Source organism: Marmota monax, unplaced genomic scaffold (genome assembly GCF_021218885.2).
Source record: "Marmota monax isolate L192 unplaced genomic scaffold, Marmota_monax_Labrador192_F-V1.1 WCK01_AAM20220418_F8-fsc00025, whole genome shotgun sequence".
In the NCBI taxonomy this organism is placed as follows: domain Eukaryota; kingdom Metazoa; phylum Chordata; class Mammalia; order Rodentia; family Sciuridae; genus Marmota; species Marmota monax.
The window spans coordinates 9,944,838-9,962,230 of NW_026691950.1; the positions used below are offsets into that span (position 1 = coordinate 9,944,838).

General features: G+C 36.9%; 1 protein-coding gene across 1 annotated transcript; it reads right to left on the bottom strand.

The window, feature by feature from the left end:
• Nucleotides 1-36: 36 nt before the first annotated feature.
• Nucleotides 37-16,153, bottom strand: Sgcb (sarcoglycan beta). The gene is made up of 6 exons (XM_046459982.2): nt 16,049-16,153; nt 11,900-12,109; nt 8,075-8,260; nt 7,153-7,344; nt 6,570-6,701; nt 37-3,133 (listed from the first exon to the last, which is right to left on the bottom strand). The coding sequence occupies exons 1-6, from the start codon at nt 16,082-16,084 to the stop codon at nt 2,930-2,932; spliced, it is 960 nt and encodes a 319-aa protein (XP_046315938.1). The 5' UTR covers nt 16,085-16,153; the 3' UTR covers nt 37-2,929.
• Nucleotides 16,154-17,393: the final 1,240 nt, after the last annotated feature.

The window sequence follows — 17,393 nt, forward strand, 5'->3', positions numbered from 1 at the left end:
CCATGAACATATAAATACTAAAAAACTAACAGCCAATAGTTTACAGAATTTTTATTGTAAACAGAGGTCATTAATAGTCATTACAAATTGAATGAACTGAAATGCAAGTTAGCAATCTGAAACAAATTTTTATCTACTTAATTTTTTTTGTATGGCATGATTTCTAATCTTTGCCCCTCTTAACACTTCAGATGAGTAAAACTATCAGCATTTCAGTGGTCTCTTTGTTGTCAAGTTTAGCACCAAAACATTTTACTTCCTTAAAAAACACTCATTCAAAACTAGATAGAATTTCTATCTTTCATCATCAAAACTATCACACAAAATTTATTTTTTTCACAATGCCAAAAAAATACAAATTAGTGTATTTTAAAATATTGCAGACTATGTATAGGCAGTCCCTGCTTTGTATTGTTTTGCATTTTTCCTATCTGTCCATTAGACAGTCTCTAAGAAATCATGCATTTATTTATTTTTATTCCATATGTCATGATGATCCACCTCTACAATACTGTCATTATTCAAACAAGCATGTATCTACATCCTTCTCAGGGTCCTCTATCATCCACCTCCCCCAAACCTGCTGCTTGCTCTGTCAGTGCTTAATGGAATCAGGAAGAGGTAAATTTATCCCTTTATAGAAAAACACCATCAGGGGGTGCTACTGAGTTGCTGAAATTTCACTGTGAATCAAATAGGTCACAGGTAAAATGGGTGGTTTGTTCTTGTTCTGCTTCCCAATAAATTTTCCAGGTCTACATTTCAGTGGAAAAGCAAAGACTACCTATAGAATATCCTAAAATGCTATACCTGATAACAGTCAGTTTTATAAAAACACCAAAATATCTTCTCATGTCAAAAGCACTTAATGGAAATGTATCAAAAACACAAATATTTCTCAAAGAGAAGTAAAAATAGACTATATCATGAATTAGATTCAATAAATAATACTTTGTAATACAGTGTTCTGTGGTTTTAATAAAAATATTTAAAGAAACTTTCAAAACAAATCTAAATAGACAAGTAATGAATGTACAATTTTAAAATACACTGAGCATCTAAATGAAAATTTCAATGGTTTTTTTCTGAGAATCATTCAGACATTAAAAGATATCCAAAAGGTTTCAAATATCACTGTAACTAATAATACTCAGAGGTCAGAAATCTCTCATTTTCTTTTCACTTAAAAACTGCTCTCAGTATTATATAGTAAATCAATCCTATTTCAGTAAAATTTATTGACTTCATAATCTATAAGGTATACGGTTTTTCTGTAAAAGAGAACCATGACTATATTGAATACAATTTTTTGCACTGATTTTCTTATCTACACAGTTCAAAGTGACCATGATAGAACATGGTTATATTTCATTGCAAACAGAACCTATGATATGTACCTATACTGCCTATTCTATGGCAATCTACTTTGGGGTCCCTGTCCCTGATCCTGTGTGTGTCTTAATAATACCAGAGAGTTCCTTTCATATCAAATACAAAATATGTTAAAAATCAACTGGTTTGAGGGTATAATTATAATGAGATAGTGATATTAGAAGATAACTTCTTACACTCAAAAATTTTGTGTATTATCTCCTGCCTTTAGTTCCGTATCCTGACCCATTAAAAAGGGTGACATTAGTGTGGTATGCTGTAGTAAAACCAGCAGGACTTGGCTAGGCCTACTGTCTCCCACTGCACTGAGCTGCCCTAGGGCGAAGGGTGAGAATGTCCCTGTACCTCTGGAACCTATTCAGGTAATCCAGTGTGCCAATGACCTTTATTTGGAAAACTGGTAAGTCATAGGTAGGCCAATTACACCTCTATATAGAATAGTATTTTGGAATTGTCTTAAAAGATAGTTAAAATCTGACAGTGATTGTTTTTTTTTAATCTGAGATTTATTTCTTTTAACTAGAGTAGTCTAACTGTTTTGTTTGATTTTCTTACCTTAGGGAAGTTAGAATTATTCCTTTTTCATCTTTCTAGAGTTTTAAATAATTGAGAATTCAGTGCAGATAGTGAAAAGAGCATGGTATTTGGAATCAATTACATTTAGGTTTGAATCACACCTGCATTCCAATCCCAACTCTGCTATTTACTATATCATCTTAGGCAAGTTTATTAACTTGTCTGATCCTCAGTTCCTAATGGGTAAAACTGGGATAATAACACCTATTCAGAGAGCCTCAGTGAGAACTAGAGACATTAAATATGCAAAGCCTTGGAAATCTAAGACACTCAACAAATGACTTAAAAGCTATCATTACTTAAAAGTTAAAACTGAGCATGTGTCTGCTTTCTATCACACTGTGAACTCTCAATAATTATCATTATAGCAAATAAACATTCTATCACAGAGTGTTTTCTTCTTAGTGAAAAGCTAAGGAACCACAGTTTATTCTCTCACAAATGTCAAGTTCTTTAATGACTTTACTGGCATGTGAGAATATGGTTCAAGGTTAATACCCTAAAAATCCACATCTTTTCTTTTTGAAACCAAAAGATAGAACATGAAACACTGATGGTATGCCTTTTAAACATCTCTAATGGGTCTATTCCCATTAGAATTATCAAAAACTGATTACAGTGAATCTAAATAGTTGTGTCAGCCCTTTATCCTTTAGTCAAGTATAGTAGAATTTTAAAAAAACACTTTTTAAAGATTAATTTTGATTTTATTAACTTCTTATAATGATTTTAGGGGACTGTCACTTGAAAAATCAGTGCAACTTAATAAAATGTATTAGAATTTAGACTCTCAAGAATATTTTAAATATGGAGACTACATAATAGATACAGTAGTGCTCTTCAGTTAAAATAATTACAAATTATCACAAACTCTGTAAAAACATGATTTGCATGCATACTTAGGGGGGAAAAAAAAAAGGTCAAGTCAAGATATAAACATACTGATGACCTCTGGGCTCTTCTAATGCGTGTTCCCGCAAGGGTTGTCTGAGATTTGGCAGCCCATGTTCTGTACAGTTACTTGTACTTTGAAGAGAGTCCCATCGGCACACATGCAGAGCTTGTAGCGCACCCAGTCGCCACCACCCAGCTGGTCCCCACTGGACGAACTGGGTAATCGACTTGTGCTGACCATCACAGTTCCATTTAGGATGATGCTGTTTTCCTACAAAAAGGATAATAGTACAATTTATTTACTTCCACATATGAGTATAGAACAAAGTTATTAAACAAAACTTGCCAGAATATTAACATGAAAAGAAGGCAGTTAGAGAGTAAAATCACGACCAAAACAATAATGGCAGCATCAAAAACCAAAACAATCATCAAGATTCAACTGGTGACTTCTTAGTTTATTCAGTTCGACTAAATGTCAATAAACCTGCCATATAACTCTCAATTGTTAGTTAAAGTTACATCAAAACTCCTAAGTGTATAATAAAACTAATGTTGATTATGTCTCATTTTCATTTGTTAATTCCTAAGAGAATATTAACAAAGGTACTGACTGATAAGTTTGTGATGATGAGAAGAAGAAGGCATTTTCTCTTACAGGCAATTAATTTTAATTAATGAAGATTGAATTAACTAGATTAAAACCATATAATTTAGAAAACCAGATACTCAAAGGAAACTGTCTGGAGATTTTTCCTCTTTAAGGCCATTGCTCCAGAAAAACGTTTATAACATAGGCTCTTAAAACCCCTGTTTTAAGAGGAAACACTAAGCGTATCTCACTTCTTTCCTTTCTTTGTTCTCTCTTTTATTCGCTCAATAAATAATTATTAAGTGCCCACTATGTACCAGGCACTATCCTAGGTGCTAGTGACACAGAAGTAAAAAAGAAGGCCGCCATTTCAGGGAGGGGAGCAAACAATAAACAAATGAAGAGGTAAGACACATAAGGCAGCAGACGGGATAAATTCTGGGGAAACATAAAACGGGGTAAGTAGAGAGAGTGAGCAAGTGGGGATCGTATTTTATAAGTCAGGAAAGGCCTCCCTGATAAGGTCACATTCCAACAGAAACTGGAAGAAGTGAAGAACTTAAGTCAGGTAGGTAACTGGGGAAGGGAATTCTAAGCTGAGAAAACGGTACATGCAAAGGTAAAGATGTGCCTGGCGTTCTAGGGACAATAAGGTGGCCACTATGAATGGAGCACAGAGGCTGAGGAGAAATAATCAGGAACCAGACGTGAAAGTCAAAGGAATGAATTCTAGATTTTATTTGAAATTAGACGGAAGCCATATAGAGGATTCCGAATGGGAAAGTGATGTGACTGTTTTAGAAAATCATTCTGGTTGAAAGGCAGAAAAATAACTATAGGTGTGAAGAAAGTCACAAAAGGACCAGTTAGGAGGCTGTTCCAACAATTCAGGCAGGAAAATGATGGCAGTTCATACCATAGTGGTGATGATGGAGGTGATGAGAAGCAGCCAGCCTCTGTACATCTTCTGAAAGTAAAGCCAGAAGGCTTTGTTGATGGGTTATCATTTTACAGGACAGAACACTGAAAGAAATGTATGACTGGTGAGGAAGCAGGATATCAAGATTTTAGACTTGTTAGATTTCAGGTGCTGTTAGACATGGAAGTGGAGAAAGTAAGTAGGCATTTGTGCACATGAATTAGTTCAGAGGAAAGGCTGAGGCAGGAGTTCTAAATCATCTCGCAGAGGGTATTTACAAGATGAGATGACAGGAAGATGGTTAAAAAGCAATAGAAATGGCTAATGTACTATGTAGTGGTGTTACAGGCTGAATATCCCTTATCTGAAATGCTTGGAACAGAAGTGTTTCACATTTCACAGTGTTTTGGATTTGGGAATATTTTACTGGTCAAGTATTCCAAATCCAAATTTTTGGAATAGGAATGCTCAAGCTACATACTGAATAAATATAATTCTTAAGTGATTAGTTTTCAAATTTTGTTGCAATGCTGCCACCTTGTGGTCATTAATTTTACTTTCTTTAAATTACTTAGGCATTTTCAATAAATTCTAGAGTTCTATCACATAGTAGGGTGAATACAGTTAACAATATGTTGTATACTTAAAAATAGCTAGAAGAGAGGATTTTGAATATTCTTACCACAAAGAAACAATAAATGTTTGAGGTGATGGATATGCTAATTACTCTATTGATCATTACACATTGTATTTATCTACCAAAACATCACATTGTACCTCATAAATATGTACACGACATGTTAATTAAAAATGAAAAATAAGGGCTGGGAATGTAGCTCAGTGGAGAATGCTTACTTAGCATGTGTGTGAGGCTCTGGGTTTGATTCCCAGTACCACAAAAAAGAAAAATTAAAATGAGAGGTGGGGGGAGGGTGGAGGGGGAGAGAGAGAGGGTGAGAAAGTGAGGAAAAAGGGGATTTGAAAAGGTAGTTTGATAAAATTCTTATGAGTAGCTTATATTCTTTAAAACTAACCATTGATATTAACTGAATTATAAAGCTAGTTATCTTTTCATTTTTTTTTAGCTGTGAAGAAACTGGTATGTATACATATTTTCAAGTATTTCAACATTTAAACAATTTGTGTATGGTCTCTACAAATGGTTCACACCTCTTGCTTTTCTCTTCAGCTTTCTTATGCACAAAACAACAGCCCAGCTGTGGCTGGTGCTCAACATTGCTCTCTTAGAGGAAGGGCTTCTTAGCACAATGCAAGTAAAACTACTCAATAATGTTAGGGTGTTTCTGGCAAGAATTACACTTTCTGCTTATCTTTATTATTTAGAAATGAAATTATGAGCTTTAGGGAAAAAATTTGTTTATGAAAGTGAAACAACTACCTCATTTTCTAAAGTTCATTATTCCTAAAAAATGTGCAATTCACTTTTTTAAAAAAGGGAGTAAATAAGTCTTTAGGCTTGAAGTGACTTTTATCATGCAATTCTTGGTAAGACAAATTTATTAGTTTTACTTAAGTAGTATATAGAAGTGCCCAAAGGCATTTGACCAGAATTATGAGCTGGTAAAAGTTTTTGAACTTATGGCTCCCTTATATGAAGTATGATATCTGCTAAAGTTCATATAAAATCTGTGAAACACAAAGAAATTTAATTTTCAGCAGCTGCAATAAGGCAAAAATCTTCTCCCTATATAATTAATAATAGATGTTTAAATAAAATACACTTGATACATTTGATAATTGTTTTTATCATGACACTGGATAAAAAACAGGAAAGGACATGAAGACACAACAACTTTAGGGCATGCATACTTTGATCTTCCAGTTTGGGTTTTTCTTTTTTGCCTTTTAAACTAATACCAACAAAATTCAGAAAATACAAACTAACAGAAATAAACATAAAATTAAATTGTCTGTTTTCCTGCTACCCATAACTAAATATTGTTGATATTTTGACATATTATTGTAAGTTTTTATAAACAGATATGTCCTAAAAAATAAAAATGAAATATTTCATAAATTGTTTTGTAACTTTCTTTTACTTCACAATCCATTTTGAAAATATTTTCATGACAAAAAAATACATCACTATTTTTAGTAACTGTATACTAGTCTACACATGGATTTATGTATCCAAGAACCTAATAACTCTCTTAAAATTCTTAAGAAAATACTCACAGCCTTTAACTCCATATTACCACCCATGTGAAATTCAATGGTTTTTCCCATAATGAATACTCCTTCATTTCCACGCACAATAGCCTTTCCATCAACTTTTATATTTAAATCACTGGTAGCATTGCTGGTAATCTAAAAATTAAAAAAAATACTGATAAGCTTTTCTAAATAATGTGAGACTAATTATCTCAGATAAATGAGAATTTAAAACATGAGAGAGGATAGGAAATTTTTTACATCTGGAAACTGATAATAAAGAGAGGACTTGATATTGCTCACATAAACTAGATAATGAAAGATCTAGAACTAATCCTTTCCAATGTTCTGGAATACATTCTTTCATACCACTGTAAAGAAGTGAAACTAGGGTCTGGGGATATGGCTCAAGTGGTACCGCGCTCGCCTAGCATGCATGAGACACTGGGTTCGATTCTCAGCACGACATAAAAATAAAATAAAGATATTGTGCCCACCTAAAACTAAAAAATAAATATTTAAAAAAAAGAAGTGAAACTCTCCTCCCACTTTATAACTTTAGACAATAATTGTCTCCCATTAGTAAAGTGAAGAAAAGAAATCATACCCTTTCAGTAGATGCTTTTTGAACATTCAGACTTTTCACTCCACTTGGCAAATGAAACTCATGGGTTTCATAGTCTGTGCTGAATAAGATATGTTGAGTCCTCGGGTCAAAAAACTGCATACCAATGTCACTTGTAATAGAAGTTTTGTTCTTTTCTACACTGAGCTTTGTTGTCCCTTGCTGAAAAACAATCTTCAGAAAAACACTCTATTGTGAATATATTTTCAAACAATATTACAACCAAAATTCATGAAGAACATTATTCTAAAAAAATACTATGAAACACTATTTAACTAACTATAATAATAGACTAACTTCAAATGATTTTAAACGCATGTGTTCTGTCTCTACTTCCTTGGGAGAAGAATTCTTTAAAATGAAAACTTAAATGTTTATTTGCTTATTTGGCTCTGCATAAATAAAGAGAGGAACATAGGGAACATGGCTCAAGGCCTAAGGTGGCTGGGATGAAAGTGAGAATACCTTCTTGAGGTTTCACTCAGTTAAAAGCCTATGTTAGAGCAACCACTTGGAATGGCCTGCTACTGAGCAGAGAGGCATACTCTCTTTCAGATTATCAGAAAACATGGGATATTCTAACCCAGGAAGGAGCTTCCTTAATGGCTTCATGTGGAGATTAGTAATCTACCCATTCTTACACTAATTATATCTGTCAATGCTACCATTGAACAAAATCTAGAATACTAAGAAAGCATATAACTTTAATAGATTATAAAACCAACCCTATTGAATACTAAATATTTACAAATATTGAATACATTTGCGAATATAAAATGAATATATTAATTTTCTCTAAAAGAAGATATCTCTTTCCTATAATCAACTCGAGGTTTTTACAAAGACTTGTTTTCTAATTCCACTTTTTCATTCACACTGCATTTCAATTAATGTCGTAACTTACAGGTTGGTTGTTGCCAGTGATGACCAAATTTTCATTTCGCCTTCCTCCAACTGTGCTCTTATAAAGAGGATGTATAACTCCCATGTCAGATACTTGCTTAAATCGAAGCAGACCACTTTCATGAAATTCCATGCTGTCACAGCCATTTGGTCCAATGCGAATCACAGCCCAAATAACAAGGGTTATCTGAAAAAAAGCACAAGCCCATTGTTAACAGGTATACACTTGACACACTTGGAAAATGAAAAGAAAAAAATCATTGCCAAAATATTAAAGAGTTACTAAAATGTTTAATCAGTAAGATGAATATATTAATTGATTTTCCACTTATAAACAAAACCAATTTTATTCTTATCATGCCATTATATGCAAAAGACCAAGGAAAGGTTTATAATTTCTTCTACCTTTCCAGGTCTCATTCCCCAGGCTAATCACTTTCAACAATTTTAGCTGTGGGCTTTATCTCCTTGTTTTTAAATAATATATGAAATAATATATGTATACTATTATTTCTACATTTATCAAATTTAGGTTTTATCTAGAAATTTCTTATTTTAGCAGATGAGAAGTTTAGCTTATTTCTACCTCTTTTCTCTCCCAACTCCAACCTCAAGTTTCAGATGAATCTATGTTCGGTATTTTCAGTATTATGACCATGTAAACACTGCTCATTGCTAAAGCAAATATGATATTATGATGGCAGTTCTTTTCTTGTACTTTGTATACTTCTTTAATTTGCTTAGCTTCTTTGAAAATATAACTAAATCTCAAACCCTCCAACATTTCTATAAATCTCTCCATGAATGTTCTTTCCAAACTCCTCAGATAATGTATTTATTTTTCTCTCTCAGAAAATCTTTCTGGAACCCCTGTCTTCCTGCTCTAGTCGGGATTTCCTGCTCCAATCTCTGGCCTTTTGCACAGCTGTAACCCTGTACTTTTCTAGAATTTCCTTTTGTCTTTCTCCTGTGCAAGAAAGATACCCAGTTTCCTTATCTCCAACTTTCTTTAGTGCTAGTGGTTTTCTCACAAACAGAGTAGAAGCAAAATTTTCTGAAGAATGTGCATGGCAAGAATGTTGCATTTGACTGACACTCTGGCTAGGTATGCATTTTTAGATTTTAAACGATGTTCTTTCTGAACTTTGAAAGCTATTGCTTTATTGCCTTCCAGTTTCCATTGCTAGTTTTAAAAAATATTTCTGTTGGTACAGGAACACTCTACCACTGAGCTACATTTCCATCCCTTTTTATTTTGAGACAGGGTCTTGATAAATTGCCCAGGCTGGTCCTGAACTTGCAATCCTCCTGCCTCATCCACCTTCCTGAGTCACTGGGATTACAGGGTGCACCACCATGCCTAGCTCTCTTCTGTTTTTGAGAGGTCCAATGCCACTCTGACTTACTGTTTATATAAGAGTGAGTCATTTTTTTTTTCCTGGAAAAATTTTAGGAAGATTTTAAGGTCTTTATTTATGATTTATTTTTATTTATTTATTTTTTAACATTTCATAGTAAGAGTCTGGATTTCTTTTTTTTTTTCTTGATGCATTATTCCAGAGCTAGAATGGTAGCTTTTAATCTCTTCTAGAAATTTTTCTTATGATAACTTTCCAATGTTTTTCTGTTTTTGCTTCTGAATCTCCTATTAATAGAAAACTCCCAGACTGATTCTTCATTTTTGTTGAACATTCTGGAAGAGCTACTTTTCTTTGTTTTCCAAAATCTATTCATCCATCTGTGTGTATATCTTTATGAGTTCTTCCTATTCTTCAATTGCTCCTTTTATATGGTATGTCTTTCTTGTCTCATGGACTCAATATCCTTAATATTTTCTGTCAATCATTGCATTTTCTTTATCTTCCTAAATTTGAGTTTATACTTCCCCAGGACTTGGGTATTTTGTCCTTTTCATTTCTCAATTCCTGGAGCTTTCTTCAAAAATCTATTGATCTCTTGCTCAGTGTTCATACTTAACAGTGATTTTTGAGAAAAAGATCATAGGAAATTCTCTATGTGGGGTGGGGCTTGTGACTTATTGGCTTCATGGTAGTGAGAGTCGATGTTTTTTTCACTGGGACCTGCCAAAAGTCACTACTGTCACATCTTTTGTTTAGGTGCTTCAGTTACCTATGGAGGGCTCCTTTGCCTCTTGGCTGATGCCAGGGAGCTGAAGGAGGAGGAGAAGGGAGTTCAGGAAAGGCAGCCTCAGTGCACTGCTTTCAGGTTGGAAACCCACCTTTTTACAACAGGCTTAGGCACAAAGATCCCTGTCTGGCCCAAAGTGTCTAGACACCTGCCGGATGGTGTTCAGAGGGGCGGCTGCCTAACTGCTGGCTGAGACAGAGGGAGGCCTAGGCATCTGACTACTGTAGATTTTTTTCAAACAAGTTCAGGTCCTGTCTTGATTCTGCTTTTCAAAGTACTTGTATTTCCAACTCCTGAGGCTTTGCAGGGTTCAGCAAGGCACTTCACTAACACCCTGCAACCCCTCCCAACAAACAGGCACGCAATCTCTCCTCACTGACAAGTGTTTGGCATCTCTTCTCCTACTTTTTGTCTTCATATATTGTGGTTTGGGATTTCAGTTGTCTTTCACCCTCTTCAAAGATATTTCGACATTGTCACTTTGGGATAAATTTTTTTGGAAGAGGACAGAAATGTCTTTGTTCTGCCATTTTAACCAGAAATCTTCAAGGTTATAAGATAAAAATAAATTTAGAATATGTGCTCCTAGTAAAGCTATTTATGGTACCTACTATAAAATGTACATAGAATACAAGGCTGACTTGAGAGCATTAGAAGTAATAATAACATAAATTCACTTTTGAAGTGCTGCAGATCATGTTTATGAGCAGTCTTATGTATACCATTAATCACTCTCTGAAAATAAAAATATCAACCTAAATGCATTCCAGATTTCAAAATTAACCATCAGAGTCATGAACTCAGACTAATAAGCCCTTTTTGTAAAAAAGTAAATATCTTTGGAAAAGGTGGCTATAGATCCTCAGCACCATAGTATGAATCAACCTACCAGATCCTTTCATTCTTTTTGGTACCAGGGACTGAACCCAGGGGTGCCTAATCACTGAGCACAGGGTCTTGCTAAATTGCTTAGCACCTCGCTAAATTGCTGAGGCGGTCTCTGAACTCACAATCCTCCTGCCTCAGCCTCCCGAGCTTCTGGGATTATAGGCATGCGCCACCACACCCAGCAGATCCTTTCATTCTTGACAATAGGGACTTGGGACTACAAAACCCAAATCTTTACTGCCATTAACCAATAAAAATAAAAAATAAGAAGAAATTGCGTATGGTGTTAATAACAATAATAATCATAATTTTTAAAAAGGTTTATGATTTTAAAATCCAGCTGAAGAGGCATTACTAATTGCAGGAAATGTTGAATGAAAAGACAGGAATCTATTTTTTAGGAGAGGCAAAGACAACAAAATCATGGCAAAGTTCTCCTCTACTGAATTGACTCTATCCTAATTAAAAGTTAAGTCCTTTAAAGGGAAGAATCTGTCATGTCAAAAAGAGAACTCTGCCATGATTTTATTGTCTTTGCCTCTCCTAAAACAATAGATTCCTGTCTTTTCATTCAACTTTTCCTGCAATTAGTGTTGTCTCCTCAGCCTACTAGGTTTTTTTATACATGTTGACTAAAGCCTATTCAAGATAAAACATGTATAGAAAATCAGAAAGTAAGACAGCCCCCGCCCCAACAAGTGACAGAAACTAAGTTCAGAATATCACCATAAAGCAAGATGAAAATTTCCCCCTGGTGATTAAAAGAGAATATTCTGCACCATATACTTACAATTAAATTGATGACAGCCAGAATAAACAAGAGGATAATCACACAGATGGCTAAATTGCCCTTTCTCCCTCTCAATCCTGTTTTATGGAGCCGATCTTCATCAATTGGAATATATCCTGCTTTAAAGTTACTATTGTGTTCTTTATTAACATTCCTTCTCTCCACAGCCTTCTCACGCATGGACTTCTTTACAGGACCATTGGAACTTGGCTAAAAACAAAATACAGCACAATGGAACAGTTGTAACACACTTTTTTGATACATTTATTAAGGGCAAATTCATAACTAAAGAAAGCTAAACTAGGGCTAGAATTGTGGCTTAGTGGTAGAGCACCTGCTTGGTATGTGTGAGGCCCTGGGTTCCATCCTCAGCACCACATACAAATAAATAAATAAAAGATCCATTGACAACTAAAAAATATTTTTTAAAAAAGCTAAACTAGTTACTGATATATTTTCCACTACAACCCTGCAAGTCATGGCGTTGCAGGCTCCAAATAAGGACATTACTATACTTAGAGGCACTGCATAGCAGAAACTTCAGTGTGACTGTTGAATAACATATTTTCCCTCTTTGCTTTCAACAGTCTTATTGTCAATCAGGTGTACACCTCATTTCTTGTTGGAGTTGACAAACATATCTTAGGGTGGATAATTTATTTTTATTAATGTTTTATTAACATGTTTAATTTTTTCATATGCATATTTTCAAAAGAATTTGGTACTTGATGTAATTTGCTCCTTAAAACTCCATTGACTAGAGCTAATATTATCATAGATCAGCAGACTGGGCAGTCCTTTGAGTGTGTATATGTAAGTGTGTGTGTGTGTGTGTGTGTGTGTGTGTTGGCTGTGATGGGGTCAAGTGAACCCTTCCAGGGTTTGGAATGCCAGGTACATTTTCAAAATAATGTTAAGATATCATTTCCTTTTTCACTTTCCTCTCTTGAATGGACAATGGGTACATGATCATATGTGATGACATTATTACTCTCAGAGATAATGCAATGTTTGTACATTCTTGTATTTTCAAATTTTTTTTCAGTTTTGATTTCTAATCAGGTAAATATCAATGAATGTAACCTATATAAACAAAAGCTCTTTAAGACCTCAGTAGTTTTTAAGAGTGTAAAGATAGAAGATCAAAAAAACTTGAGAACCATTAAACTAGACTATGGTTGAATGACATATTAGGCAATAATCCTATTTAATTAGGCATGAAAGGAATGGTAGAAATGGACACTGCTCAACTTATATAATTTTTAGAGCTCTGAGAAAACTCACTTATTGAATAGATATGTATTAAGAATTTTATGCTTGAACATTAATATCATACTTAGGGATACAAGACATATAGGCCAGCATCCTTATTCTCTATGTATTACAGTCCTATGCCAGAAATAGTTAACAGTGCAATAAAGTACTCTGAATATTCAGGTGCCAAACCAACTGCATAGCAATACATGCTGCAGGCTTCAAATGGGAGAGAATCAGGATGAGCTGTAGTTTCTAGGGAAACGGGGAGGAGTAGGTGGGTCAGATATAACTTTCAAATACTTCCCTTTTTTCCCATTTTTTATGAGCTTTTGATCAGCCTGCTACCTCTGCCACCACATTAATATTCCAGTTGCCCTTTTCACTCGTCCTTGACAGATGGCCTTACCTTTTTCATTCCTTGAAACATAAGTCATTCATGATCAAAAACCACTGGTGACCTCTAGCTCCACAGAACATAAAAAACTACTCTGCTATCCAACAACTTCCTCAGCATGCCCTACTTGTCCAAAACTTTTATTCTCCCCACATTGCTAGATCTGACATAGATCAGGAATGATAAGGAAGGCTCTGTAGAAAGTAAAATACTCTACTAAAAAAAAGATTTTATAACAAAACAGATGTAAATACAGTTGTGTAGGTTGGGTACTTCGTGAGGCTGCAACACCTAAGAGGGTGCATGACCTGCAAACATTTTAGAATTGAGTATGCGTTTAGATTGTTTTTGTAGTTGCGGGAGTAAAATGCCATAGTGAGAGTGCTTTCTTTTATTGTACAGAACAGTAGGGGCTTGTGATAGCTTAATAGATGGGCAACTTAAAGGTCTCAGGCTGAGTATGAATATAGGTCCACAGATAAGAGAGAAAGGGCAAAATGCAGTCTTTGCAAATTCATCTACATTATTATCTTCAATTTGATGTATTTCACATTTACTGACTATTTACTATGTGGTAACAGTTACTCCAAACTGGTAAACAAGATATCCTTCAAAGAGTTTACTTATAGGACAATAAGGTAGACAGACAAGGTTACTAACAATTGCAGTACAACATGGTAAGTGCCATACCATAGCAGTGAAAGCAATACCAAAAGGGCACAGAAGAGGACTGCAAACCTTCTTAGGGGGTGGAGGCTACAGTAAGTTGAATTCTGAAGGATGGTCAGGATTTAGTCCATCAAAAGAGCAGGGAGAGGCATTCTAGGCATAGGGAACAACTTTGAGATTTAGAGTTCAAGTCATCTCTGAGTCAAGGAACTTTGGTAACTTTATGTGAATGGAGAGGATAGGTATAGTAATGAATCAAAAGAGGAAGTAAGGGATGTGGTGGCAGGAGGCAGTAAATGACACTAAGTACCAATGCAAGAATGGAATTTTTGCAAAAGACAGTGAACTACTGAAGATTTAAAAATTATGAGTGATACAACTCAGATTTACATCAAGCAAAATCATGACAAAAGAGGTGAACTGAATAGAACAGCAGGTTCCTCTAATAGTGCAAGTGAGAGCCTAACTGAACCATGGCTTTGGAGATGAAAAGAAGACTGGGGAGAAGATTTAACAGGTAGAACTATGAGGACTTAGTGACTTCTTGGATGTGAGTGTGATACAGAGGGGTCTAAGATGGCTCACAAGGAAGATTAGGAGGGATCACAATACCCAGCTTATGTGTAAAGGAAGAATAGAACATCAAGAATTTCAAGAGTATCAGAGGGTATGACCGATGGCAAAAGAATAATCTAAAACAGAAGCTGTTTAATCAGGAGGAAAGTCATGAGAGCCAAGGAACAGCTTTAATCTCAACAGTCCCAAACTTGTTTACATTTCACTCATTCCTTTACATTAACTATCACTAAATTAGCAGCTTGACTGGAATTTTTAGCTGATTTTTCTTCATTTATTTGGCAGTTTGACTTTAATCTCCTTGAAGGCAGACTTCACATTTTCCTATTTTTTTCTGTCCCTTAGAATGAGACTTCCAGACATATAACTAATAGGTCCCTAAAAAGTTAATCACCTACGAAAATCTTTCCAAAGGTCAAAAAGAATGTTTGCAACTTGGCTCATTTATTTTTGCAACGATGTTGAAGAATGACACTTCCTTAAGATAAACTAAAAAGTTACTTTAAAGGGAAACAAGAATTAAGAAGTGACTGAAAATTACCGCTCTAGCAACCATCCATATATACATGTATGTACACATATATGCATGTATATGTATGCATGAATATAGGCTGATTGGGGGGGGGGGCTCTGAAACTAGTCTAAGTTACAAGTTTACAATGCAGATCAGGAAATACTTGATAATGCATTCCTAAAAGTGATTTTAAACCCACGGGACAGGAAAGGTTTTATACTGGCGACTAAATCTCCAAAAACCAAAAAGTGGGAGGGGAAATCTGGCACGTCTGCATATCAGGGTTGGCAGAAACAAGACGTGGCCGCAATCTGACACTAGGCAACAGCTGACCATTTCTTGGCTGGTGTCTGGGGAGCCTCTCGGCCCGGACTGAGGTTATTTTTATCCGCATTTTTGCTGGCTGCCAAGCCGGGCACGTCCCGGAGTAGGCTCCAGACTGGCACGGTGGCCTCCCGATCCCTGAGGACAGTGTCCGCTTCTCACCGCCGACGATGGATAGCCAAGCCAAGCTAGGCCGAGGGCCGCGGCAGGCTCCCCTTTCCCGGCAAGGGAGCTCCTGCTCGGGGTCGCGTCCCGCCTTTGCCAGCATCCCGGTGGCGGACAGCTCCTCCCGCCCCGCCCCGCGGAGTCCACTCCCCGCTGGCCCTCGCGCCCCCCGGCCACCCTTCCGGTGGCCTACCCGCAATGCCCCGCCTCTCCCGCTCCTCTAGCCCCAGCCGCAGCGGGGTTCACAGACCTGCTCGGCCCCCGCCGCCGTAGCCGCTGCCGCCATCTTCCCGCGCTCTCCGCTGCCGCTGCCGCCGCCGCCGAGCTCCCGGCCCGGCCTCGCCTGCCGCGCCCGCGCCTGCGCACTGGAGGCGGGCGCCGCTCACACCCCCGCCCCACCCCTCCCCGCCCCGCCGCGCCCCGGAGCTGCGTTCCCGGGATGTTGAGCTGCGACTGCGGCTGCGGCGAGTTTTCCCGCGCCGAGTCAGGAAAGGGTCTAACAGGGACCCCAGGCGACCCCCAGCCGCCCCTAGATTCTCCCCGAAAGGGAGCCACCAAAACACAGAACTCGCCTCTCCCCTTCCACTCCACTCCCCTTGGTGAAGGGCTGCTGCCATCCCGAGCTGTGACGTCCTCCAGGCCAGCGTCTCCCTGGCTAGGGTGGGAAGGGGTGACATCCTGCGTACTCATGGGCGAGGACGCGATGTGACAAGGTGGACAGAAATTAAGTTGCCAATAGCTGGTTAAAATCTTGGAAAGTGTCCCCAGGGACGACACCGAGTCGCTTCAGGGCTGCTTCTAAACTTTGGAGGACCTATGAAATCTGAAGCTTTTTTCCCTACGGTATTGGGGGTGGTTTTCCCTCAGAATATTGGAAATAGTGTTGAAGATTTATGTCCTTAGAAAACCTAGTTTAACATTTATTGCACACCAGGAAGCCACCCATAGGTACAAGTAACTTGAGTACATATTCATTGTTCTTTGTCGTTGATATTACCCAACAATCCTTTCATCGAAAAAGAAAAACGTAATGAAGAGTAGCAACCAAGGTGCAAGAACTGTTTCTCACAGCGGCAATCACTTTTAGAAAGCATCCTGGGACCCAGGGCTGACTCTCAGCAGAAAGCTTCCTTTCTCCAGGAACTAGGTCAGTTTTGCTTTTTGATGGCTGGAATGGTTATTTCACGGCTGTAATGTATGTTAGAGGATTAATGTGAAGTTTAAATTAGATAATTCAATGTAGTAAATGCTTCCTAATCTTTCTCCCTACTATTCTCTGGTTTTATGTATGGTCTGTATCTGACTGCTGGTCATCAGTATCGGCATATCTTCTTTCTCAAATGCTAGAAATTATCTGACTCACATCTGAAGGCTTGCTCTTGCCTCAGACCCTAGGAAAAACTTGCTATTGTAGTCAGGAAGACTAAAAAAAATATATGGGTGTAGACTTTGGGAGGCAACACTAAATCTCTGTTAATAGCCTGGCTCTGTTTTCATTCATAAATTTGGATAACTGGGCTTTTAATTGTTCCTGAGTTTCTGTTTCTGAATCTGGAAAGGTATCCCTTAATTCCTATGCATTGCTTCTTTTTTCT

What these genes read in the sequence shown, in the direction of transcription:
- Sgcb (XM_046459982.2), bottom strand. Translation starts at nt 16,084, where the DNA reads ATGGCGGCAGCGGCTACGGCGGCGGGGGCCGAGCAG. An exon ending in TGGCTGTCATCAATTTAATT is followed by an intron (nt 8,261 to 11,899) that starts GTAAGTATATGG and finishes GCTTTTTTTCAG; the next exon opens with ATAACCCTTGTTATTTGGGC. An exon ending in AAAAAGCATCTACTGAAAGG is followed by an intron (nt 6,702 to 7,152) that starts GTATGATTTCTT and finishes TTTAATTTTTAG; the next exon opens with ATTACCAGCAATGCTACCAG.